General features: G+C 46.1%; 1 protein-coding gene across 2 annotated transcripts in view; it reads left to right on the forward strand.

Annotated features, from left to right (window-relative positions):
- Positions 1-15,567, forward strand: part of ACSL1 (acyl-CoA synthetase long chain family member 1) — a 67,518-nt gene extending 51,951 nt beyond the window's left edge. For both annotated transcript variants that reach the window (XM_082444805.1, XM_082444804.1), the window contains 9 exons: positions 1,716-1,850; positions 2,695-2,790; positions 3,673-3,745; positions 5,580-5,668; positions 6,632-6,748; positions 12,083-12,226; positions 13,310-13,411; positions 13,520-13,591; positions 13,968-15,567. In XM_082444805.1, the coding sequence (XP_082300931.1) occupies positions 1,716-1,850; positions 2,695-2,790; positions 3,673-3,745; positions 5,580-5,668; positions 6,632-6,748; positions 12,083-12,226; positions 13,310-13,411; positions 13,520-13,591; positions 13,968-14,108 (969 nt within the window). In that variant the 3' untranslated portion in view covers positions 14,109-15,567. The remainder of the gene's footprint in view (positions 1-1,715; positions 1,851-2,694; positions 2,791-3,672; positions 3,746-5,579; positions 5,669-6,631; positions 6,749-12,082; positions 12,227-13,309; positions 13,412-13,519; positions 13,592-13,967) is intronic.
- Positions 15,568-24,487: the final 8,920 nt, after the last annotated feature.

The raw sequence follows: 24,487 nt of genomic DNA on the forward strand, positions 1-24,487 counted from the left end.
CTCTGGACCTTGAATCCAAGACCGTGTGTGACCACGGCCGCTGCCCTTACTCTCTCGAGGGGCTGCAGTTTACCACTCTGCTAATAAACCTGAGTGCGTTGACCTCCGAGAGCTGTGAGTGAGGGTTATAAGAGAAAGGCCTGTGGACGCACCTTATAAACTGGAAGGCACAATACAGGTGTGAGGTGGAGGTTGTTTTATTTTCACGATAAACTCTTTGAGCCTCTGTTTTCTCATCTTTACGGTGGGCTGTTACCTCCTCCATCTCATAAAGATGCTAATTACATCATAGGAAAATAATAACTATGAAATGGCTTTATAAATTGTAAAGCTCCACTGCATGGAAAATATTACCTACTTAGCCACCCTGAGAGACGTGACTCTCAAACCAAGCCAGGGACCGAGAGGAGGTGTGAGCCTTTGGAGCACGGACCCCACAGCTGGGGCAGGACCCCGTGTGGTGTGAGCAGTCTCCAGAATGAGTGTGGACTGGGCAGTTCTAATACTCTTTATTTTGAGACATGGCTTTCGTCATCTATGAGAACCTTCTCATTTTTTTTTTTTAATTTATTTATTTTTGGCTGCGTTGGGTCTTCGTTGCTGCGCGCAGGCTTTCTCTAGTTGCGACGAGCGGGGGCTACTCTTCATTGCAGTGCGCGGGCTTCTCATTGCAGTGGCTTCTCTTGTTGTGGAGCATGGGCTCTAGGCACGCGGGCTTCAGTAGCTGTGGCGTGCAGGCTCAGTAGTTGTGGCACGTGGGTTCAGTAGTTGTGGCACGTGAGCTCTAGAGCGCAGGCTCAGTAGTTGTGGCGCATGGGCTTAGTTGCTCTGCGGCATGTGGAATCTTCCGGACCAGGGATCGAACCTGTGTCCCCTGCATTGTCAGGCAGATTCTTAACCACTGCGCCACCAGGGAAGTGCCAACCTTCTCATTTTTTTAATGGTTGTTTTTTAAAAAACTGTAAAACAGCTTTATTGAGATATAATTCACATTACATGCAATTCACCCATTAAGTGTACAATTAATTGTACATTAATTGTACAATTCAAAGGTTTTTAGTACATTCACAGAGTTCTGCAACCATCATTACAGTCCATTTTAGAACACTTTTATCACCTCAGAAAGAATGTGGTATCATCCTCCACCCTGCTACCTCCCTCCACCCCCCAAAAAACTCATCTACTTTCTGAATCTATAGATTTCCCTATTCTGGATTTTCATGTGAATGGAATCATGCAGTATTCTTTTGTTGCTGGCTTCTTTTGCTTAGTATGCTTTCAAGGTCCATCCATGTCATAGCATGCATCCATGCTTCATTCCTTTTAACGGCCAAGTAATATTCCACTGCATGGATACAGCACGTTTTATTTATCCATCCATCCATTGATGGGCATTTGGGTTGTTTCCGCTTTTTGGCTATTATGAATAATGCTGCTGTGAACATTCACGGGCAAGAGGCTGTGTGGACATGTGTTTTCATTCTCTCGGGTATGTGCCTAGGAGCGGAATTGCTAGTCATATGGTAGGTAACTCTGTGTTTAACTGAGGAACCGCTGGTCTGTTTTCTAAAGCAGCTGCACCATTTTACATTCCCACCAGCAGTGTATGAGGGTTCCAATTTCTCTACATTTTCACCAACACTTGTTATTATCTGACTTCTTATTATCTCGCCATCCTACTTATTGTGAAACCTTCTTGCTTCTTGACTTATTAGATTTTTGCTCAGGCAAACACCACGCTGAAGCGATGGCTGTTGGACTTTGCCTCCAAGAGGAAAGAAGCCGAGCTTCGCAGTGGCATCATTAGAAACAACAGCCTGTGGGATAAGTTGATCTTCCACAAAATACAGGTAGCACATTGACTCACAACGGTTATTTGTCATGTAAACTCATTTGCATTTCAAACTTTCTGTGAGGGCTCTTTTTTTTTTCAATTGAAGTATAGTTGATGTACAATATTATATAAGTTATAGGTGTACAATATAGCAATTCACAATTTTTAAAGATTATACTCCATTTATAGTTATTATAAAATATTGGCTATATTCCCCATGTTGTGCAATATATCCTTGTAGCTTATTTTATACCTAATAGTTTGTACCTCTTAACCCCCTACCCCTATATTGTGTGAGGGCTGTTTTTAAAAGAGAAGGTGAGAGAGAGAGAATTTCTGGCACATTTCTAAAAACTAAGGACAAAGCCATTAGCAAAACCTCAGTGTCCAAGATAAATCTGAACAGTGTTTAGCTATCCAGGGCAGAAAAGGAATCAGGTAGCACAGGCTTTCTGATTCTCCATTTTGTTTTACTGTTCTGGAACTCTTGAGATATTTTTTTAGGCATGAGTGATAAAGAATATGGAATAATATTATGTCCCCCAGAAGGTGGTGGTTGCCATAAACCCACGACACTCTTGTTCTAATTCCTTAAAACACCTGCAAGTATAGAGGTGTTGCTTTATTTTCCACACCTGTTGAGAGCGAATGGAGTGGTTTCGGGTGGAACCAAACTCCAGTCAGGGGTCCCGCTTGGGGTGCCTGTGCGTCCTCGGGCACAGTGAGTTCTCTGCAGCCTGCAGACAAGAAGCTGGCGGGTTAGAGTACTGGGGTTCCAAGAAGGAATCTTTGAGAAGCCCGCCACCCTCCAGCCACTTGCCCCTCACCCTCTCCCCTCTCCCCTCTCCCTGCCTTGCAAGTCGAGCCTGGGAGGAAAAGTACGGCTGATGATCACAGGAGCAGCGCCCGTGTCCGCCACCGTGCTGACCTTCCTGAGAGCCGCGCTGGGCTGCCAGGTGAGGCGCCTCCCTCCGCACCTCCCTCTGGTCTCGGACCGAGTCACGCCCAGGTGTCTGCTTTCCAAAAGGCACTCTTCTTCTCCTCTGTGTGTCGTATTTTTGTTTGGAAGATCATGTTATTCCTAGGTTGCTTGGAGAAAGGGGTATAGGCACACCTCGGAGATACCGCAGGTTCAGTTCCAGACCACTGCAATAAAGCCAATATTGCAACAAAGCCAATATCGCAGTAAAGCCAGTCACGTGAACTTTTTGGTTTCCTGGTGCATATAAAAGTAATGTTTACACTAGTCTGTAGTCTATTAAGTGTGCAATAGTATTATGTCTAAAAGGCAATGTATATATCTTAATTTAAAAATACTTTACTGCTAACCGTCATCTGACAACGCAGCGTTGCCACAAACCTTCAATTTGTAAGAAAAGTAGTATCTGCAAAGCGAATAAAACGAGGTGTGGCTGTATATATCTTTTACCCCAGGCAGAATATGCGTTTGTGTCTACCACTGGGTAATTTTCTCTAGGGTAAGGCACAAAAGATGCCTTTAGATCAGGTGTGAGGGCATGGGGATTGGTAGTAAGTGATAAGCCGACCTGCAAACCATGCAGAGACCCTTTCTTAAAGGGGAGGGGGAGCCAGCTGAGACTGGATGATAAGTAGCCGTGAGCCGACGGAGCGAGTGTGTCCCTGGGCAGGTTGTGCGCAGCGGGACCTGTTAATGACATTGTCTCCTATGCGGGTGAATACGTTGGGTGCTGTAATAAAGCGTGTTGTAGTGTATGGGCTGAGGTTACCAAACGAGCTAGAGGAACTTAATTACTGAGCACTTCCAGCAGAGGTGTGACTGTCCCCCTCTCTTCCTGTCCCATCTCTTGGTGACCCAGTTCTACGAAGGCTATGGACAGACCGAGTGCACTGCCGGGTGCTGCCTGACCGTGCCTGGGGACTGGACCGCAGGTATGATGGCAGGACTTTCCTTATTGGGATCTTCTTTTTGGCATCGGAATTATTGGAATTGGGTTAATAAACCAGCTTAAACAAGTGCTGTGTCTCTGATGATTAGGCCTCGGGGCCAACAATCTTGGAAACCAGGGGTCCCTGTGGCAGAGTGGGATGTGACTTTGAGGCTCTGACTGTCAACGTGGGTGGGTGGCAACAGAGACTTACGTAGATCCTGAAGGTCATATCTAAAGATGGTGTTCTTTATACCAGGTTCAGAATGTTTGGCCCAACAGAGCTTTCCAGGAATTTATTGGGGCCTAATTACTTGCTGGTAAATTTTAATTAAATTTCCAGAGACTCCAGACAGAAATAAACACAAGTCCTTTGTTCCAAAAGGAAAAAACAGGGGAGGACAAACTGTCCTGCATGAGGTTCTGCGTCAGGAGTTTATGATGCATATTATATGCATTTCATCCCAACATCCCTGTGAGAGAAGCCCTGTTACCTCTGAGAGGACATGATTGATTGTTGGCTAAAAAGCATGTCAGTAATGTATAAGAATTTACACAGCTTTATGTTTTAGAGCCAGGATTCCAACCCAGGTCTGACCACAAAACTTCTATGCTTTCCCCTGTCCCACACCGGCAGTGTATTCTACACTGTGACAAATAAATTCTGTGATTTGTTCACTGTTTTACACATATGAGCATCTAATGACATAGATTCTAGTATGAAGCACTTTCTAGTAGCATAATTCCGCTGCGATTGGCACTAACAGTCTGTGAACCTTTTTCATGGTGTTTGTTTAATTTTTTTTTTTTAATAAATTTATTTATTTATTTTTGGCTGTGTTGGGTCTTCGTTGCTGCGCACGGGCTTTCTCTAGTTGTGGCGAGCGGGGGCTACTCTTCGTTGCTGTGCGTGGGCTTCTCATCGCGGTGGCTTCTCTTGTTGTGGAGCACGGGCTCTAGGCACATGGGCTTCAGTAGTTGTGGCACATGGGCTCAGTAGTTGTGGCTCACGGGCTCTAGATCACAAGCTCAGTAGTTGTGGCTCACGGGCTTAGTTGCTCCGCGGCATGTGGAATCTTCCCGGACCAGGGATCGAACCCGTGTCCTCTGCATTGGCAGGTGGATTCTTAACCACTGCACCACCAGGGAAGTCCCTGTTTGTTTAATTTTTAACTCCTGGTGCCTTACCGGCTAGAGAATTTGACTAGTGACTTCTTTAAGCTAAAATTATCAAAACATAGGAAGAATGATTTGTGATACTCTTAAAACTTAATCTAATTTCTGTTATTTTTGTTTTGGGAAAAGAACCCAGTCCTAGCACCCTTTGGCAAGAGAGTTAAGTGAGCTGTGAAAAGAATCCCTGTCCTGTCTTAATAAACTTACATGTAAAACATGTTCGTTTATAATCAAGGGAATAAGGCCGTATTGGTCGGAACCATCTGACCCGTCAAGGTTTGTTCTTATAGAGAACGGGGACATTACGTCTGTATGAGGGAGAGCAGGGCCGTCAGATCATAGGAACCAGGTAAAAGTTTCAGGAAACCTGCTTCCAGGTGTTCAAAGAAACCCTGAAAATGAGCAGCCAAATCATTTATACTTTGAAAAATAATTTGGAGCATCAGACTTGGGAAAGCTCCCTGAGAGACTTTTGAATGTTTTTGTCTCTTTTCTAGGAATAAACTCTGTAATTTACCGGGGGAAGACAGGCTGTGATTGCCGAAACCAGAGGTTTATACCCTCTGTTCTCATCATGAGTGGGCTTGTTTGTGATAAAAGTGATCTGTCCTAAGGATATCGGTTGTCACATTAGGAGTGATCATCTTTTATTTGATATACAGGCCATGTTGGTGCCCCAATGCCTTGCAACATTATAAAGCTTGTCGATGTGGAAGAAATGAATTACGTGGCTGCCAAGGGCGAGGGCGAGGTGAGTGAAATCCCGCAGTCACCCCCTCACTGCGGGCTCCTCCAGTAACCAACCACCTCTCAGCACCACAGCACGTAAAGCCACTGAGCTCGGTGTTGCTGGTGACCCTGAGTCACACAGGCTTCTTTTTGACGGTACATTTATGCCTAACTCGCAGGGCGGGTAGGGAGGTGGGGGGCACTAATGCCTGCCTTCTGCCGCCAGCCACGATGGGGCCATGGGCCCAGGAGGGTACAGAGGCTCCAGGGCCTGAAGTCCTGGGCCACAGCTTCCTGTCTGCTAATTGCCCTGCATGCCTGTTAGTGAGCTACTGGCTAGAGGAAGGAAGGCCAAATTGCTTTGGGATTTCACCCCCTTTGGGGTTTTCCAGCAGCTCTGATCCAGAGCCTAGGGTGAGCGTGAGCCCTGGAACTTGACTGCAGCCAAGGCCATTATGGAAGGGAAGTGGGGGATTGGAGGTGCCGCCACGATGCCAGGGGGGCTCTGGTAGCTCCCTGTGCATCATGGCATTCAGGGTCTGGCTAAAGGCTGGGAGACACAGAGACACACGAGTTTTCTCTGGAGAAGGCCCAGTCAGTGCTCTTAACAGATCATCTTTCTCCCCCTCCAGTTTTGTTGAGATACAATTGACATCCAGCATGGTGTGAGCGTAAGGTGTACAGCATCATGATTTGACTCGCATATATTGTGAAGCGATCACCACAGCGAGTTTAGGAAACATCCATCATCTCATGCAGATACAAAAGAAAGAAGAAATGTGGTTTTTTTCCTTGTGATGAGAACTCTTTAAGATCTGCTCTCTTAACAACTCTAAAACCTTCCATATGGCTGTGCTGACTGTAGTCGCCATGCTGTACATGACACCCCTGGTCCTTATTTATCTTACAACTGGATGTTTGTACCTTTCATCCACCTTCTTCCAACTCCCACGCCCACGCCTCCCTCCCGCTCTTTTTCCCTCAGGTGTGTGTGAAAGGGGCTAATGTATTTCAAGGCTACTTAAAGGACCCAGCAAACACAGCAGAAGCTCTGGATAAAGACGGCTGGTTGCACACAGGGGACATTGGAAAGTGGTTACCAGTAAGTGGTCCCCCTCCCCTGTTCACAGACACTTTTGTTCCACCGTAGGGAAGAAAAAACCCCACGTCGCAGGGGCACCCTAACCTTCCCTCCTTTTTCTCCTTACCGAGCGGTGGAGCATAGACCCTTCCGTCTTCTGCAGGAAACAGGCTTATACTTAGCATTCTCATGTAGCATTTTCACTTTAACGGCAGCAAATATGTTTTGTTTTGATGCTTGACATCCTTTCCGGTTGCTGCTTCTGGCTTGAAATCCAGAGACACTGTGTCTGGCTTTTCACATTTCACTGCTGTGCCTTGATGTTGAGGCCTTAGTTAAGGTCTGGGGGGCACTGCATAGGCTGCCAGGAATGTATGACAGGCGAGACTTTGTGAACACACATGTTTCTTAGCATTGTCATCTCAGTAAAAACAGGATAAGTGCTTAGAGGATCAGGCCATCCCCTTTGAACTTAGCCCCAGAACTGTTTACTATAGAGAAATACAGAGTCCGTCTTGGGAGTGAGATGCTTGTGCAAAAAGCTGACCTGTAGGTTTCATCACTTGTGCTTGTTGTGGTGACACCACTGCTTTTTAAAGTTGTTACTATGTTTAATTGCAGGCACTCAAATGGCTAGTGTAATTTTTATTATTGTGTATTGTTCTAGTCTTACAGATTTATGGTGCTTTATTTATTTATTTATTTATTTGTTTATTTATCACCTATGAGGAATGATTACATAGAATTTCCCCTTTATTTCTGCTGTTCTTGGACAATTTGAAAAAGGAGAAAAACATGATGACCATTGGTTAAGGGAACATTAGTTTTAGAACTTATTTTTTTTAATTTTTTAATTTTATTTATTTTTTTATACAGCAGGTTCTTATTAGTCATCAATTTTATACACATCAGTGTATACATGTCAATCCCAATCTCCCAATTCATCACACCACCATCCCCCCACCGTCACTTTCCCCCATTGGTGTTCATACATTTGTTCTCTACATCTGTCTCTCAATTTTTGCCCTGCAAACCGGTTCATCTGTACCATTTTTCTAGGTTCCACATATATGCGTTAATATGCGATATTTGTTTTTCTCTTTCTGACTTACTTCACTCTGTATGAGAGTCTCTAGATCCATCCACGTCTCCACAAATGACCCAATTTCGTTCCTTTTTATGGCTGAGTAATATTCCATTGTATATATGTACCACATCTTCTTTATCCATTCATCTGTCGATGGGCATTTAGGTTGCTTCCATGACCTGGCTATTGTAAGTAGTGCTGCAATGAACATTGGGGTGCATGTGTCTTTTTGAATTATGGTTTTCTCTGGGTATATGCCCAGTAATGGGATTGCTGGATCATATGGTAATTCTATTTTTAGTTTTTTAAGGAACCTCCATACTGTTCTCCATAGTGGCTGTATCAATTTACATTCCCACCAACAGTGCAAGAGGCTTCCCTTTTCTCCACACCCTCTCCAGCATTTGTTGTTTGTAGATTTTCTGATGATGCCCATTCTAACCAGCATGAGGTGATACCTCATTGTAGTTTTGATTTGCATTTCTCTAATAATTAGTGATGTTGAGCAGCTTTTCATGTGCTTCTTGGCCATCTGTATGTCTTCTTTGGAGAAATGTCTATTTAGGTCTTCTGCCCATTTTTGAATTGGGTTGTTTGTTTTTTTAATGTTGAGCTGCATGAGCTGTTTATATATTTGGAGATTAATCCTTTGTCCGTTGATTCGTTTGCAAATATTTTCTCCCATTCTGAGGGTTGTCTTTTCGTCTTGTTTATGGTTTCCTTTGCTGTGCAAAAGCTTTGAAGTTTCATTAGGTCCCATTTGTTTATTTTTGTTTTTATTTCCATTACTCTAGGAGGTGTATCAAAAAAGATCTTGCTGTGATTTATGTCAAAGAGTGTTCTTCCTATGTTTTCCTCTAAGAGTTTTATAGTGTCCGATCTTACATTTAGGTCTCTAATCCATTTTGAGTTTATTTTTGTGTATGGTGTTAGGGAGTGTTCTAATTTCATTCTTTTACATGTAGCTGTCCAGTTTTCCTGGCACCACTTATTGATGAGACTGTCTTTTCTCCATTGTATATCCTTGCCTCCTTTGTCATAGATTAGTTGACCATAGGTGTATGGGTTTGTCTCTGGGCTTTCTATCTTGTTCCATTGATCTATATTTCTGTTTTTGTGCCAGTACCATACTGTCTTGATTACTGTAGCATTGTAGTGTAGTCTGAAGTCAGGGAGTCTGATTCCCAGCTCTGTTTTTTTCCCTCAAGACTGCTTTGGCTATTCGGGGTCTTTTGTGTCTCCATACAAATTTTAAGATTTTTTGTTTTAGTTCTGTAAAAAATGCCATTGGTAATTTGATATGGATTGCATTGAATCTGTAGATTGCTTTGGGTAGTATACTCATTTTCAAAATATTGATTCTTCCAATCCAAGAACATGGTATATCTCTCCATCTGTTGGTACCATCTTTAATTCCTTTCATCAGTGTCTCATAGTTTTCTGCATACAGGTCTTTTGTCTCCCTAAGTAGGTTTATTCCTAGGTATTTTATTCTTTTTGTTGCAGTGGTAAATGGGAGTGTTTCCTTAATTTCTCTTTCAGATTTTTCATCATTAGTGTATAGGAATGCAAGAGATTTCTGTGCATTAATTTTGTATCCTGCAACTTTACCAAATTCATTGATTAGCTCTAGTAGTTTTCTGGTGGCGTCTTAAGGATTCTCTATGTATAGTATCATGTCATCTGCAAACAGTGTCAGTTTTACTTCTTCTTTTCCAATTTGTACACCTTTTATTCCTTTTTCTTCTCTGATTGCTGTGGCTAGGACTTACAAAACTATATTGAATAATAGTTGTGAGAGTGGACATCCTTGTCTTGTTCCTGATCTTAGAGGAAATGCTTTCAGTTTTTCACCATTGAGAATGATATTTGCTGTGGGTTTGTCATATATGGCCTTTATTATGTTGAGATAGGTTCCCTCTATGCCCACTTTCTGGAGAGTTTTTATCATAAATGGGTGTTGAGTTTTGTCAAAAGCCTTTTCTGCGTCTATTGAGATGATCATATGGTTTTTCTTCTTCAGTTTTTTCATATGGTGTATCACATTGATTGATTTGCGTATATTGAAGAACCCTTGCATCCCTGGGATAAATCCCACTTGATCATGGTGTATGATCCTTTTAATGTGTTGTTGGATTCTGTTTGCTAGTATTTTGTTGAGGATTTTTGCATCTATATTCATCAGTGATATTGGTCTGTAATTTTCTTTTTTTGTAGTATCTTTGTCTGGTTTTGGTATCAGGGTGATGGTGGCCTCATAGAATGAGTTTGGGAGTGTTCCTTCCTCTGCAATTTTTTGGAAGAGTTTGAGAAGGATGGGTGTTAGCTCTTCTCTAAATGTTTGATAGAATTCACCTGTGAAGCCATCTGGTCCTGGACTTTTGTTTGTTGGAAGAGTTCCTTTGTATGTTATTTGTCATTTTTCCCTTGTTGCTTTTAGTAATTTTTCTTTGTCTTTAATTTTTGTCAGTTTGATTACTATGTGTCTTGGCGTGTTTCTCCTTGGGTTTATCCTGTATGGGACTCGCTGCGCTTCCTAGACTTGGGTGGCTATTTTCTTTCCCATGTTAGGGAAGTTTTCGACTATAATCTCTGCAAATATTTTCTCTGGTCCTTTCTCTCTCTCTCTTCTCCTTCTGGGACCCCTATAATTCAAATGTTGTTGCATTTAATGTTGTCCCAGAGGTCTCTTAGGCTGTCTTCATTTCTTTTCATTCTTTTTTCTTTATTCTGTTCTGCAGCAGTGAATTCCACCATTCTGTCTTCCAGGTGACTTATCTGTTTTCTGCCTCAGTTTTTCTGCTATTGATTCCTTCTAGTGTAGTTTTCATTTCAGTTATTGCATTGTTCATCTCTGTTTGTTCGTTCTTTAATTCTTCTAGGTGTTTGTTCTATAATTCTTCTAAGTCTTTGTTAAACATTTCTTGCATCTTCTCGATCTTTGCCTCCATTCTTTTTCCGAGGTCCTGGATCATCTTCACTATCATTATTCTGAATTCTTTTTCTGGAAGGTTGCCTATCTCCACTTCATTTAGTTGTTTTTGTGGGGTTTTGTCTTGTTCCTTCATCTGATACATAGCCCTCTGCCTTTTCATCTTGTCTATCTTTCTGTGAATGTGGTTTTTGTTCCACAGGTTGCAGGATTGTAGTTCTTCTTGCTTCTGCTGTCTGCCCTCTTTTATGGTGCTTTATACTCCGAAATTTTTATTGTTTTGAAAAATATCCCCCCCCAATTAATTTAGATTTCAGAGTACCCAAGCTATTTATTTTTTTCATAGACATTATGGTACTTCACCATGGTTCTTTTTTTTCTTTTTCTTAATATTTATTGATTGACTGATTGATTGATTTTGGCTACGCTGGGTCTTAGTTGCAGCATGTGGGATCTTTAGTTGCAGCATGTGGACTCTCAGTTGCGGCATGCATGCAGGATTTAGTTCCCCAACCAGTGATTGAACCTGGACCGCCTACATTGGGAGCTTGGAATCTTACCCACTGGACCACCAGGGAAGTCCATCCAGGCTATTTAGAAATAAATTAAGTCCCTCTTTCCAGACTCAGGAGGGATGACGTATCCGTTCTGATTCTGACTATGGCTCTAAGGAGCACATCTCATAATCTCCCTGGACCTCAGTCGGCTCCTTTTGGAAACGGAGGAAAACTGATGTGGGCTGAGAGAACTTTCCAGTGGGTGACTCTCCGAAGCGAGAGAGTGGCCTGGGGTGGGGATGGGGGTTTTGTTTACGGGAGTTGGGGAGGTGGGAGCTACTGGCATTTGGCGAGTCTGGTCTGGAGATTCTCGCATCCCACATTCGTCATGGGGGGCAGCTGACAGCCCCCTCCTGCCCCCACCCTGGAACAGGGACAGAGGGAAGTGAGCTGCTGCCTCTGCAGCCCCTGCTCTGCGCAGAGCCCTGTGGGAGGATGAGCGCGTCTCTGCTCTCAAGGACCTTTACCCCATCGAGCGGCCGATTCAGATATGAGACAAAGTGAAGCTCGCTGAGCTGAGGAGAGCAAGCGGGGTGCTCTGGTTGGCTGGCAGTGAGGGGGGCTCCCAAGTCCCTTCTCTGTCTCTCTACCCTGCTCAGTGGCCTGGGGGAGGTTACGTAATCTCTCTAAGCCTCAGTTTGCCTGTCTGCAAAATGGGTTAACAGCTGACCCCCGCCAGAGGTTATTAGGATTAAATGATAGTGTACAGGAAATGCCCGCTGCTGGGCGGAAAGCAGCTGCTGGACCTGCTCACAGGCCGCTCCCCGCCCTCCAAACAGAATGGCACCTTGAAGATCATCGACAGGAAAAAGCACATCTTTAAACTGGCACAGGGAGAGTACATAGCTCCGGAGAAGATTGAAAACATCTACCAGCGAAGTGAACCTATCGCTCAGGTGTTTGTCCATGGAGAGAGCTTGCAGGTACGCACTGCCCCAGCCGTGAATTCTGTGGCCGGCATGGCCCGGGCCTAGAAGTCCAGGGCCTTTCAGTGTGATGGGAAGTTTGCGATGGGTGTGAGTTGACTTTCATGTCTGATGTGCTGGAATATTATCAACACGTTACTGGTTTTTACTGCTTGGCATTTCTTTTTTTTTTTTCATCTATTTTGTAAATGGAAATTTGTACCTCTTATTCTTGGCAATTCTTATCCAGAAAAGTTTTTTTCTCTTTAATTTCGTATTACCAAGGGAAGTTGGATAAGGATACCAAGGGACTGGGTAAAATAAGCTTCTAATTTAATTATGAGGGGAAATATTGATATACAGGTTATAAGAAAGTTTAGAATTTTCAAACATACTAAACGCAACTTATTTATGATATGTCTCCTACGTCATTTTTGAGCAAATGGTGGTTGTGAGCCAACATATCTTAAAGTCAAAAACCAACATCAGTATTGCAATGAAACATCATTTGCTAAAATTTTGGACAGATGGTGGGAAGGAAGAGAAGGGTGTCTGGTTTCCTGAGGGTTAATATTTCTACAAATCTTGAAATTTTCAAATAATTTTGGGAGAATATTTTCTTATAAGAAAGTGCACCTATTTTTCTTCGACCTGGAGTCATACCCATGCCTCTAATTTTAATTTAGTTTCGTTGTCACTAAATTGTAAAGAATGAGGTATTAGAGTTTTTTCTAAATGAATCTGCATACATTTTCTCTTTTTCTAAAGCAGTTATCTGATATCTATCCCCTTGTTTGCTTATTTGACCCTGTTTTATTTTTAAAAATATATATAAGAGTAAGTAAAAATTAGGGTTTTATTAGGTTTTGATTTCCAATGGTTCTTTTAAAACACTTATTGCAAAATCCCCAATGCTGTCTATATTTCAGAGGCAGGAGTTAACCTGGGCCCCGCGGACTCTGGGGCTGGTAACATGCTCTGAAAAGAGGATCTGTAACTCCCATCAGATTCTCCCAGGGGCTCAGGCTGCAGATAATAAAGAACCACAATTTTAGAGCATCTGGATCAAGCCCTTTAACAACTTACTTGTCTCTGTTAAAGGCATTCCTCATAGCAATTGTGATACCAGACCTTGAGACGCTAGGTCCCTGGGCCCGGAAGAGAGGCTTTGAAGGCTCCTTTGAAGAACTGTGCAGAAACAAGGTCGGTTCCGAAGCGTGCAGCCTACTCCTGACCCTCCCTTTGCATTAGGTGCAAAGTTCAGGGACTCCCGCCACGGGAGTAAGGATCTTACTTTTCTTGCCTTATTAGGGTGTCCAAAAAGCTATTCTGGAAGACATGGTGAGACTGGGGAAGGATTCTGGCCTAAAAGCATTTGAACAGGTAAGACTTGCATCCAAGTGTATGAAATCCTGCAAAACGGGTTTTTGACTGGAGGATGTTTTTTGTGAATATATTATAGAAGAGGATGAGGTGACGTAAAGACATCTGTGCGGAAGGGATAGTGGAGTGGTTTGGCAGGGGAGGGGATTTTTGTAACCAAGGGTATGAATTCTCTTCCTGGAGGTCAGGCTACAATCCTGATTCTGTACTGACAGCAGGCCACTGCCCTTTGTTGAGACAGTGCAGTGGGGCCTGTCCTGAGAGGCTGGCTTGAATCGCGCAGAAGGGTCTTTATCCCTTGGGAAGCTTAAGTGCTTTTTAGACTCAGGTGGCCTCCGTCCTCCTTTCCTCCTTTGACTGCCTGGTTTCTTTGCAGGTCAAAGGTATTAGTCTCCACTCTGAATTATTCTCTGTCGACAACGGCCTTCTGACCCCAACGATGAAGGCTAAAAGGCCAGAGCTTCGGAATTATTTCAGGTCACAGATCAATGAACTTTATTCCACCATCAAAATCTAATGCGAGGAAGGAAGCTGGGAAGAGGCCGCATGCCTCTGCGGTCTTCTCCCGCCCATGGCCTCAGTGGGTAGTTTTGACAACAGCAAGTAGGGAAGGAGCGTCTTTGTCTGCCTCGTGCGTTCAGATTCTCGTCATAGGAAGCTTAGAGGGAATGGAACACTGCCTTATGGTCACCTCGCACTGCAGACCATGTTCACGGTGATATACAATTTCCAAAATGAGCCTTAAAAAAATTGTAAAGGGGAAACTATAAATGTGCTAAGTTATTTACGACTTCCTCAGTTTAAAAAGAGGGTGAAAACTTGTCTCCCTGTTTTGCTAACCAAGTGGTTAGGACTTTGCTATTTCTGAGATGTCTGCTACTTGCTGCAAATTCTGCAGGTGTCTGCTGCTCTGAAGAGTACCGTGCACTGGAGGCAACCGTCCCTTATAAACAAGAACTGTCCCAGCTGCAGGAGGTCGCAAGTGGACCAGAGGTTTTCTTTTAATCCCTGCCACCGTCCCCTCCCCATCTCACGTGACCCTTCTGATTAACCCCTGTCACTCCTGTTGGAGCAGAGGATGGACCTAGCTCAGAACAGCGCAGGTATGGATGGATGGCCGCTCACCAGAGCGGGCGGATTCTGGCGCCCACAGAGCGGAATATTCGCTGACCCTCTTCTCCAGACCCGATTCCCTTCCTCCATCCCTTCCCAGGGGTTATTAAAAAATCTGCCTTAGACTGTGCAGTGAAGACAAGCATTTCAACAAGGAAACAATTACCTGGATCAGCCATGTTCAACTGTGACGCCTGAAGAACTGTCCACTTTATCTTCACTGAACCCGTCGCTCTGTCTGTGATGGTTTTTAATGTGGTTTTCATATCAAAAGAGTACGTTGTGATTAAGTAGCTTTTTTTCCCCAGAATAAACTCTCAGGCAAGGCATGTCTTTAAAAATATTAAGGGAGTAGATACACTTGGGTACTTATTGAAATGGACGGTAATTAATAAATGCTCTTCTATCATAATGCTACCTGATTTCTATGAAATGTATTTGACAAGCCAAAATTCTAAGACATAGGAATCTGAAAAACTCATTTCCTGGGATTAACTTCTCAAGGGATATTTTTTTTTTAAGTTAATTTGGGAAATTAGCAGCATTTCACTTTACTGCAAGTCTTTGCCACATGTGACTGAATTTAGTTGTCATTTATATGTTGAAAGCAGTTGTTTGTGGATATGTGAGTACCTGTATTATACAAGCACAACGGGGTTTGCCCTAAAGAGTTGTCGTTGTAATAACGCTATTTGGTAGCCTAGCTTCATACGTGCATTCTTAATTGCACAAGAAGTCAATAATTTGTCACATTGGGGTTTTGAATGTTTGCTTTAAGTGTTGGCTATTTCTATGTTTTATAAACCAAAACAGAATTTCCAAAAACAATGAAGGAAACCAAAATAAATATTTCTGCATTTCAAGTGAGTGAAGCCTCCCTTTTTGCATCAGGTGTTGCGTTCGGGGAGGCCTCTGGTGTGCACAAGCGGAGAGCAAGAATGACCTCAGCCTCCCAGTTCTTTCCTCCCTCCCAGGTCTGCTTCCTAGGACGCAGTCATCCCGACACTTCCAGTTGCTGACCCGGGGCCCCAGCCAGCTCCCAGCAACGGCCCTGCTGTGTTGCAGAGAAGAAAGTCTTGGTGTGAATAACATGGATATTCTTGAAAGTGCAAATTCCTGGGGGAAAGTGACAGTGCAGGAGGCATCGCTGCAGTTGGTGGTTCTGGCGTGGATTTCATTCGGCCTCATTGTAGTCATTGTCTTCTGTAGAACTGTCGGAGAAGACGTCCCATTGACAGCAGCCGACTGTTTCTTCTATCGCTGCCCTGCGCTGTCATTTTAAAGATTTTCTTTTCCAGAGGTCTTAGTTAATCACTCCCTAAGTTTTTCTGTAGCCTGTATTCAGTCCTCTTTCCCTTCAGTCTTGGGTTTGGGGTGCTGATGTCTGCTTTCTTCCTCTAAAGCTCAAGCCCTGTGCACGCCTCTCTGGTGAGACTCCTCATCCAAGGGACTTCCCTGGCGGTCCCCCTTCCCGTGCAGGGGGTTTGGGTTCAAGCCCTGGTCGGGGAGCTGAGATCCTACATGCCTCAGGGCCAAAAAACCAAAACATAGAACAGAAGCAGGGCTTCCCTGGTGGCGCAGTGGTTAAGAATCCACCTGCCAACGCAGGGGACACGGGTTCGAGCCCTGGTCCGGGAAGATCCCACATGCTGCAGAGCAACTAAGCCTGTGCGCCACAACTACTGAGCCTGTGCTCTAGAGCCCGCGAGCCACAATTACTGAGCCCGTGTGCCACAACTACTGAAGCCCACACACCTAGAGCCCGTGCTCTGCAATGAGAAGCCACCACAATGAGAAGCCCGCGCACCACAACGAAGAGTAGCCCCCGCTCGCTGCAACTAGAGAAAGCCCACGCGCAGCAACGAAGACCCAACACAGCCAAAAATAAGTAAATTTTTTTAAAAAACCGGAAGCAATATTGTAACAAATTCAATAAAGACTTTAAAAAAAAATGGTCCACATCAAAAAAATCTTTAAAAAAAAGAAAAAAGCCTCCTCATCCAGTCTGCCTTGTTAGTTAGGTTATTAAGTTCCTCGTGTCATCTTTTTCTGCCCTGCGCCCTCTTGCTCTCGTTCCCTCACGGGAACTGTGACCTTTCTGTCTCCTCCCTGGGCTCCCAGCACAGGACTAAGGAACTGGTGGGTATTTGTTAAATTACTCTCATTTGAACAAATATTTGAAATTTTGAACCAAGCTTCTGTAATGAGGTTGATAGAAACACTGTTTTGTTTTGTTTTCTTTTTAAAAATTCTGGTAAAATACACGAGATTTATCGTCTTCATCATTTTTAAGCATACAGTTCAGCGGCATTAAGTGCATTCACACTGTTGTGCAACCGTCACCGCCATCCGTCTCCAGAACTCTTCATGTTGCAAAACTGAAACTCTGCCCATTAAGTAATAACTCCCGTTCCCTCCTCACCCCAGCCCCTGGCCACCACCATTCTGCTCTCTCTGAATTTGACTACTTTAGGTGCCTCATATGAGTGAATCATACAGTGTTTGTCCTTCTGTGTCTGGCTTATTTCACTTAGCATAATGCCCTCAAGGTCCATTTGTGTTGTCTCTCACTTCTTATAGCTGAATAATATTTGTACAATTACACCACATTTTGTTTATTCATTTGTTTTTTGGGTTTTTTTATAAATTTATTTATCTTTTTATTTTTGGCTGCGTTGGGTCTTTGTTGCTGCACACGGGCTTTCTCTAGTTGCGGCGAGCAGGTGCTACTCTTCGTTGCGGTGCGCGGGCTTCTCATTGCGGTGGATTCTCTTGCTGTGGAGCATGGGCTCTAGGTGCGCGGGCTTCAGTAGTTGTGGCTCGTGGGCTCAGTAGTTGTGGCACTCGGGCTCAGTAGTTGTGGCTCGCGGGCTCTAGAGCGTGGGCTCAGTAGTTGTGGCACTCGGGCTCAGTAGTTGTGGCTCGCAGGCTCTAGAGCGCAGGCTCAGTAGTTGTGGCACATGGACTTAGTTGCTCCATGGCATGTGGGATCTTCCCAGACCAGGGCTTGAACCCGTGTCCCCTGCATTGGCAGGTGGATTCTTAACCACTGCGTCACCAGGGAAGACCCTGTTTTGTTTTTTTTAGATTTTTTTTTTTTTGATGTGGACCATTTTTAAAGTCTTTATTGAATTTGTTACAATAGTGCTTCTGTTTTTATGTTTTGGTTTTGGCCACAAGGCATGTGGGATCTTAGCTCCCCCGACCAGGGATCGAACCCGCACCCCCTGCATTGGAAGGTGAAGTTTTTTTTTTTTTTTTTTTTTTAATTAATTAATTTATTATTTATTTTTGGCTGCATTGGGTCTTTGTTGCTCCACATCCTCACTTTACTTTCTGTTTTCTTTTCTTTTTTTTTGATAACGCCCATCCTAATGGGGGTGAAGTGGTATCCCACTGTGGTTTTGATTTGCATTTCCCTAATGATGATAAGATCAAGCATCCTTTCGTGTGCTTATTGGTCACTTGTGTATCTTCCTTGGAGAATGTCCTTTGCCCATTTTAAAAAATTGGTTTTTGTTATCGAGCAGTAGGAGTTCTTTATATATTCTGGATATTAACCCCTAAACACTGTTTCCAATTCTTAACTTTCATGGTGCACTGTATACAATGGCGCTCCATCCCCCAAATCAAAACCACACCTCAAGCCCAGGGGTCTCTGTCTCAATCCGGCAGCAGTGACCCTGCTGCCCTGAGCGTTCACCTTGCCCCTCCCCGCAGGTCCAGCTCTGACACACCCTCACTCTGGGTCTAAACTCAGAAAAACAGTTTGTTTTTAAGTATATTTGGCATTTGGTAGTTAAAGTATTTTTGCCTCGCTTCTGCTTTTTAGATTACTTGGAAGAAGAAGAAGAAGAAGAAGAACTGAAATGTGTTGAGCGTTGCCACGTGCCAGGCACTCTTCTGAGCATCTTACACAGGTGACCTTTTCACGTTTGCAACCCTCTGAGCCAAATGCTCCTGGTGTCCCCATCATACAGTGAGGAAATTGAAGCACACAACTTGGGTCAGCGTCATACACTGAACAGAGTTGGAGCTGGGCAGTCTGCCTCTGGACACTGAGCTTTCAACTTCACGCCGTGGAGGTTTCTTGTCTGCCTGCGCCAGTAACCTCCTGACAAAACGTGTCATTGGATTGTTTCTTGGTGCCAGCAGTTATGCCTCTAAGCTTTGGTCCAAACGGTTTTGATTCCTACCTAATGACTGTTCTTTGTCATAGCAGAGGCCAGTACCACTTCCCAGTTTTATTCTGGTTCATGGGTCATCAGAAATTAAATATGGTTGCTCTCTGTGATGTTGGAAACCCCAAATCCATCAAGGACCAAAAGTTAGGCAGAACCTGCCGCTCTATTTCAGGAGGAAAGTAGGTGTAGAGCTGGGTCACAGACCTGTGGCATGTTCATGAGGTCCCTCGGATGTCCTAGGAATCATCAGCTACGGAGGTAGTAACAGCTATAGGGGGCTGTGGGCTCGCTCTGGGTGGTGAGCTGTGCTGCGCTCTTAAATTCTCAGAGGGGTTACGTGGTGTGATGGTTAGCATTCTGGACTCTGACTTATGTTCTCATTTAATCCTCACAAAACCCCTGTTAGGCGGGTGACCAACCCATAGTTCTGTGTCTAACATCAGCTAAGTGCCAGACACAGTTCTGTGCTATGGGGACACAGCAATGAGCGCAGCAGACAAGATCCTTGCCCTGGGGCAGCTAACTTTCTAGCCAAGAGAGATGGACAGTAAACAGGAAAGCAAATGAACAACTTCGGATTGCAATGGGTGCCTTGAAAACAACGCGTAGAGTCTTAGCGAGGGGCCACGAGGGCCTATTTTAAGTGTTGGGGTCAGAGAAGGTCTCTTTGAGGAGGTGACACTTGAGGTGATAACCTGAAGAATGAGGAGGAACCAGCCTTGCAGAGGTTTGGAGAAAGAGGTTTCAAATAGCAGAAGCAGTGAGTGCAAAGGCCCTGAGGTGAGAAAGAGCTCGCTCTAGTCCAGGCCCTGAAAGGAAGCCGGTGCGGCTGCGGCGTCGTAAGCACGGGAAGGAGTGGAACAGAAAGCAGTTAGAGGAGAAGGAGGGCCGGTTACCAGGCCTTGCAGCCCAGAATGGAACCTGGATTTTTCTCGGGAGGAAACCAGTGAAGGGTTTTGAGACGAGTTCACTCCCTGAATGAACCCCTCCTGGTGGCTGCAGAGCCATCAGAGGAGAAGCACGCAACCCGGTCAGGACAGGCTTACCTGCGTAAGGCAGCCTGAACCGGGTTGGTGGCAGTGGAGATAGAAGACAGGCGAAAGCAGCTGGAGGTGGGACCCGTCGCGTGGGGAATCAGGAAAAGGGAGGGTTCGGGGGTGAGCACCGTTGGGTGGACGGTAGAGCCCTACTTACCGAGACGGGAAGACCCCGGGGCGTTGGTTTTGGGAAGGGAATCAAGAGGTTGGATTTGGGCAATTTCCATCTGAGGTTCCTGCTGGACAACCACATAAAGATAGATATGAGTCTGCACCTCGGAATAGGGGTCCCCAAGCCCCGGCACCAGTCCGCAGCCTGTCAGGAGCGGGGCCACACAGCAGGAGGCGAGTGGCGGGCGGATGGGCGAGGAGTGGAGCTCCATCGGCCGCTCCCCGTCGCTCACGTTACCGCCTGAACCATCCCCCTCCCCTCCCCGGTCCGTGGAAGAATTGGCTTCCAGGACACCGGTCCCTGGTGCCAAAAAGGTTGGGGGCCACTGCCTCAGAAGACGAGTCAGGAGACAACAGATTGCAAAGTCTGCAGCACAGGAAAGGTATTTCAGGCTGAGGGGCTTTATCAGGCAACCTGTGGACCGGGAAACCTGGATAGGAAATCGAGGCGGCCCCAGACGGAGCCCTGGGGAGCTCCATAGTGGGGCGTTGATGAAAGAGCCAGCAACGGGGGTTGAGAGTCACCTGCCATGAGGAAGGTGGGCACCAAGCGCGTGGCATCCCTGAAGCCCAGAGGGAAAAGTGTTTCAGAAGGGGAGGGAGGGGGCGGGCCGGTTATGTCGTGTGCTGCTGCGGCAGGGAATAAGGTGGGGAGGAGGAGCGTCTGCTGGATTGGCAATGGCGTCCACCTCGGCAATGAGAGTCCAGCAGAGTGGGGAGGCCAGCAGCCTGCTGGAGTGGGTTGAGGCCTGAACTCCTAGGGAGCCAGGAAGAAGGATGGACAGCTCCGTCTTGAAGTTTTTCCGTGAAGGAAGTCAGGTGAGTGGATGGATGGTAACTGGAGAAGAAGGGGAGGTGGAGAGGTTTGCTTTTCTTTGCTGGTGGTGGTGCTTTTGAAGATGAGAGATACAGAGCGTCATGATGTGATGTGATGATGATGACCTATCCTCACAGAAGATGATGATGCAGCAACTAGGGGAGAGCGGGAGGGGTTAGAGCCCACAGTCAAGCGCACAGATCGGCCATCGACGGGATATTTCAATAGGCTGATTCTTGCATTGCAACAGGAAGGGGGCTAGGGAATGCGGGGGTAGATACAGGTAGATCCAAGGTGATTGATGCAGAACAACTAGGGAGCTCCTATCTGAATATTTCCTCTTCTTTCTTTTTTTTTTTTCATTGACGTATCACCTCCTTGTTATGGGTGAGAAAACTGAGGCTTGGAGAGATGGGCTAACTTGTCCTAGTACGCGGCTGAGCTGCATTTTCTGACTCCAGGGCCTCTCTGTGTCTGGGCCACCTCCCTCCTGCCCCCCCCCCCCCCCGCATGGCGTGGTGCCCGCTGCCCTGAGCGTCTCAGGGGCCCAGTCGTCATGTTGGATGAGTTTTCTTAATTAGCGCATCGGGTGCAGTTGCAGTCTCCAGTGCACTTTGAGGCAGGCTATGAGGAGGCGCAGGGTAAATGCCAGGGACTCTGGACTTGCCTTTTTGTGTTTCATCCATATTCCCAGCGATTGTTGCTTTTCACGGCAGCAGAAGAGAAGCTGCCCGTCTGTCCCCACCTGCTGGGCAGAGCAGGTGGACAGAGGGCAGAGGCTGTGGCAGCACCGTGAGAGGTGAGGCCGTGGGTCTGTTAGCCGATCAGGCCCCGAGCACCCCTGCCGTCCTCCAGCCTCCACCCCCTCCGCGGTCATTACGGACGGCGGCCACGGCTGTGCGTGCGACTGAAGGGGACTCTCCTGTGGCTCACAGCACTGAGGGTGACCTTCTGTGTCTTCTCTGAGCAGAGCGGGCCCCTCACCCAGCCGCCTTTCGCTCCTGTGTCCTCCGGCGGCTGCTCAGACCTGTGCTCATCTTCATGTCACCCCTTCACCCAGCAAGAGGAGTTGGAAGACTGACCCACCTTACTTATTATCCATACATTTGGCATAAAGAGAAATCTAGAATTTTCCTTTTGACTTTTAACTCCTTTGCTGTTGATTTGCTCAAATGGTGGAAGTCTTGCTGGGTGAATTCTGCTTCTTGGCACCGTTCTTCAGGTACAGAGAGATTCTGCTCTTGCCTGGAAGCAGGGTTTTTTTCCACAAATATATTTTGCATGTAAGTTCTTAGCCACTTTCTTTTGTTGAGATTTTTAGGGAGGGGACGGTTTGGGCTGTCACATTTCTCTAACAGAAATCTTCCTTGCTAAATACGAAGGCTGCTGGATTTTCCCCCAAGAACCCTGAGCAGGCTTCCTGCTTTGCACGGGGTTTACTGAACTGGAGCGTGAATCACGGGGCGACAGCAGTGCTGCTCAGGGGCGCTGGAGCCCCCGCTCGGCTGCGACACTCCTGGCGCGGGTGCGGAACCAGCTGGCTCACGTGCTGCGTCGGGCCACGTGCGCAGACACAGAGGGACTCTTGTTTTCGAGTCTCTTGCTTCCCTGCACCCACGATACTGCTGCCCTTACCCTGTGGGCTCCTGCCGGCTGCCCGGCCCTGCTCGGGCAGAGCGGTCACCAGGCCCTGCGTTTGGGAGAAACTCCAGGGCTGCCCCAGGCAGCTCGGCCACCGCCCCTGCTGCTGCGTCCCCTGCTGTGCATCAAATTCACCCAGTTCCCTGCATCCCTTAGTCCTCCCACCCAAGCAGGGCACCGCCGTCTCTTGCCAGGACAACCGCACCAGCCTCTTACTCCGCCTCCTTGCCTTCGATTTTGGTCTCTACTAACTCACCCACTTTCCCTCCACTTTGCAGCAAGAATGATTTCTCTGAGTCATGTGTCTTAATCACGTGATTCACCTGCTTAATCATGCCGATGTTGCCTATGGCTCTCAAGCCTGAACCGCTGAATGTACTTAGAGGAAGGCTTGGCAAATGTGATTGCGCATCAGACCCCCTGGGGCAGAGTAAATCTGGAATCAGGCCTGAAATTCTGCATTTCTAATAAGCTCCCGGCTGAAGCCAGTGCTGCTGGCCTGTGCATTACACTTTGAGGGGCAAGGAACTGGAGGGCCCCTGCCTGTCTCCCCAGCCTCATCTCTGGCCACCTCCCCGACTCGTCCAGCCATACGGGGCTTATTCTAGCTCCCAGAATGCATGATGCTCTCACTCGCCCCTGGGCCTTTGCACATGCACCCTGCCTCGAGCACTCTCTTACTCCCCCCGTGGCTGGCTCCTGTCCTTTATTTCAGTGAGATTGTAGATGTCACTTCTTCTAGGAAGCCTTCTCCGATTCTCCAAGCCCAGAAGACAAATTGTAGAGCATGTTTGTGGCCTGGCAGTGGTGTGAGGTGGAGGGGTAGGGTGATAAAGATCTTTTTATGCTAGGGCACAAGGTCACCGGGGTGAGTGAGCTGGGTCATGAGGTACAGGGTGGCAGCCAGAGGGCGGGGAGAGCCGTTTCCTCCTACAGAAGTTTCTAGGAAGAAGGTTTTTGTGTCACCTGGGGTTAGAGGGAAGCCTGTCTGACCTGAGCTTGTCTGAAGTGTCCCTGGCTCTTCCACTGCCCCCTCCTCCCTGCTCGCTGAGCAGAAAGGATCCCTGAGGAAAGGACCCTGCTTGCCCCGAACGTTCTGAACAAGGTCAGCCTCACAACTGTGTGTGTCCTCAGGCCACCCGAAAGTCATGTCCGAGTGAGCAAGGTCATCACAAGGATAAAAACTTTTTCCAGAAAGTTCTTTTTTGACCAGAGCTTGAAAGTGAATCATGGAGACAAGTTTCTACTGTAGAAATGTTATGTCCCTTTTTTCCTTAAGAAAATCTTTTTCTTTGAGGTGTTCTTTCATTTTCTTTTCTCTTTCTCCGCTTATGTGCTCCTTTGATCCTTGTACAAGTTATAAAGTTACTCCCTTCACAGGTTGGAAGTCAGGTTTTCTTTGGCTAGTGAAATCCTGGATTTTGCTAGAATGTTCCTGCCAGGGTTCCTGCACCAGACTCTCTGAGTCCTGCAGGGAGCTGGGAACGGAATCTGAAACATGAGACACAGCACAGTCAGGACGTAGTGATCAGACCTACTTAGCCATGTGATCTCAACTTGGGTAGGAGAAGTGCCAATTAGGTCTGGAAAAAGTAGATCATTAGTTACAGAGCAAACAAGTTTAGTAACTGGGTATCAGAGCCAGGGCAGTGTTGGAAAGCACATGACCTGGGGAGGGAGCTAATGTCATTGCAGTTTGCCCCGATGGAAAAATCTTTCTGCCCTCCAACTTAAACGACACCGAATAGTACTTCCTTTCTGAATTTTTATTTCCCCTTTTCCTTAAAGAGGGGCATCCAAGGGAAGGTCTCTTTCCTCCTGGGCCCCCCGGGCTCGCCCTCCTGGGATGTTTCGAGTTTGTTTTGCAGTGCCATAGTTGTAGATGTCGAGCCGTTGGTCTGTTTGAAACGGATAACGACTTTAGTTTCTTCCC

The sequence above is a fragment of the Balaenoptera physalus genome (assembly GCF_965194825.1).
Source record: "Balaenoptera physalus genome assembly, chromosome: 21".
Lineage (NCBI taxonomy): Eukaryota > Metazoa > Chordata > Mammalia > Artiodactyla > Balaenopteridae > Balaenoptera > Balaenoptera physalus.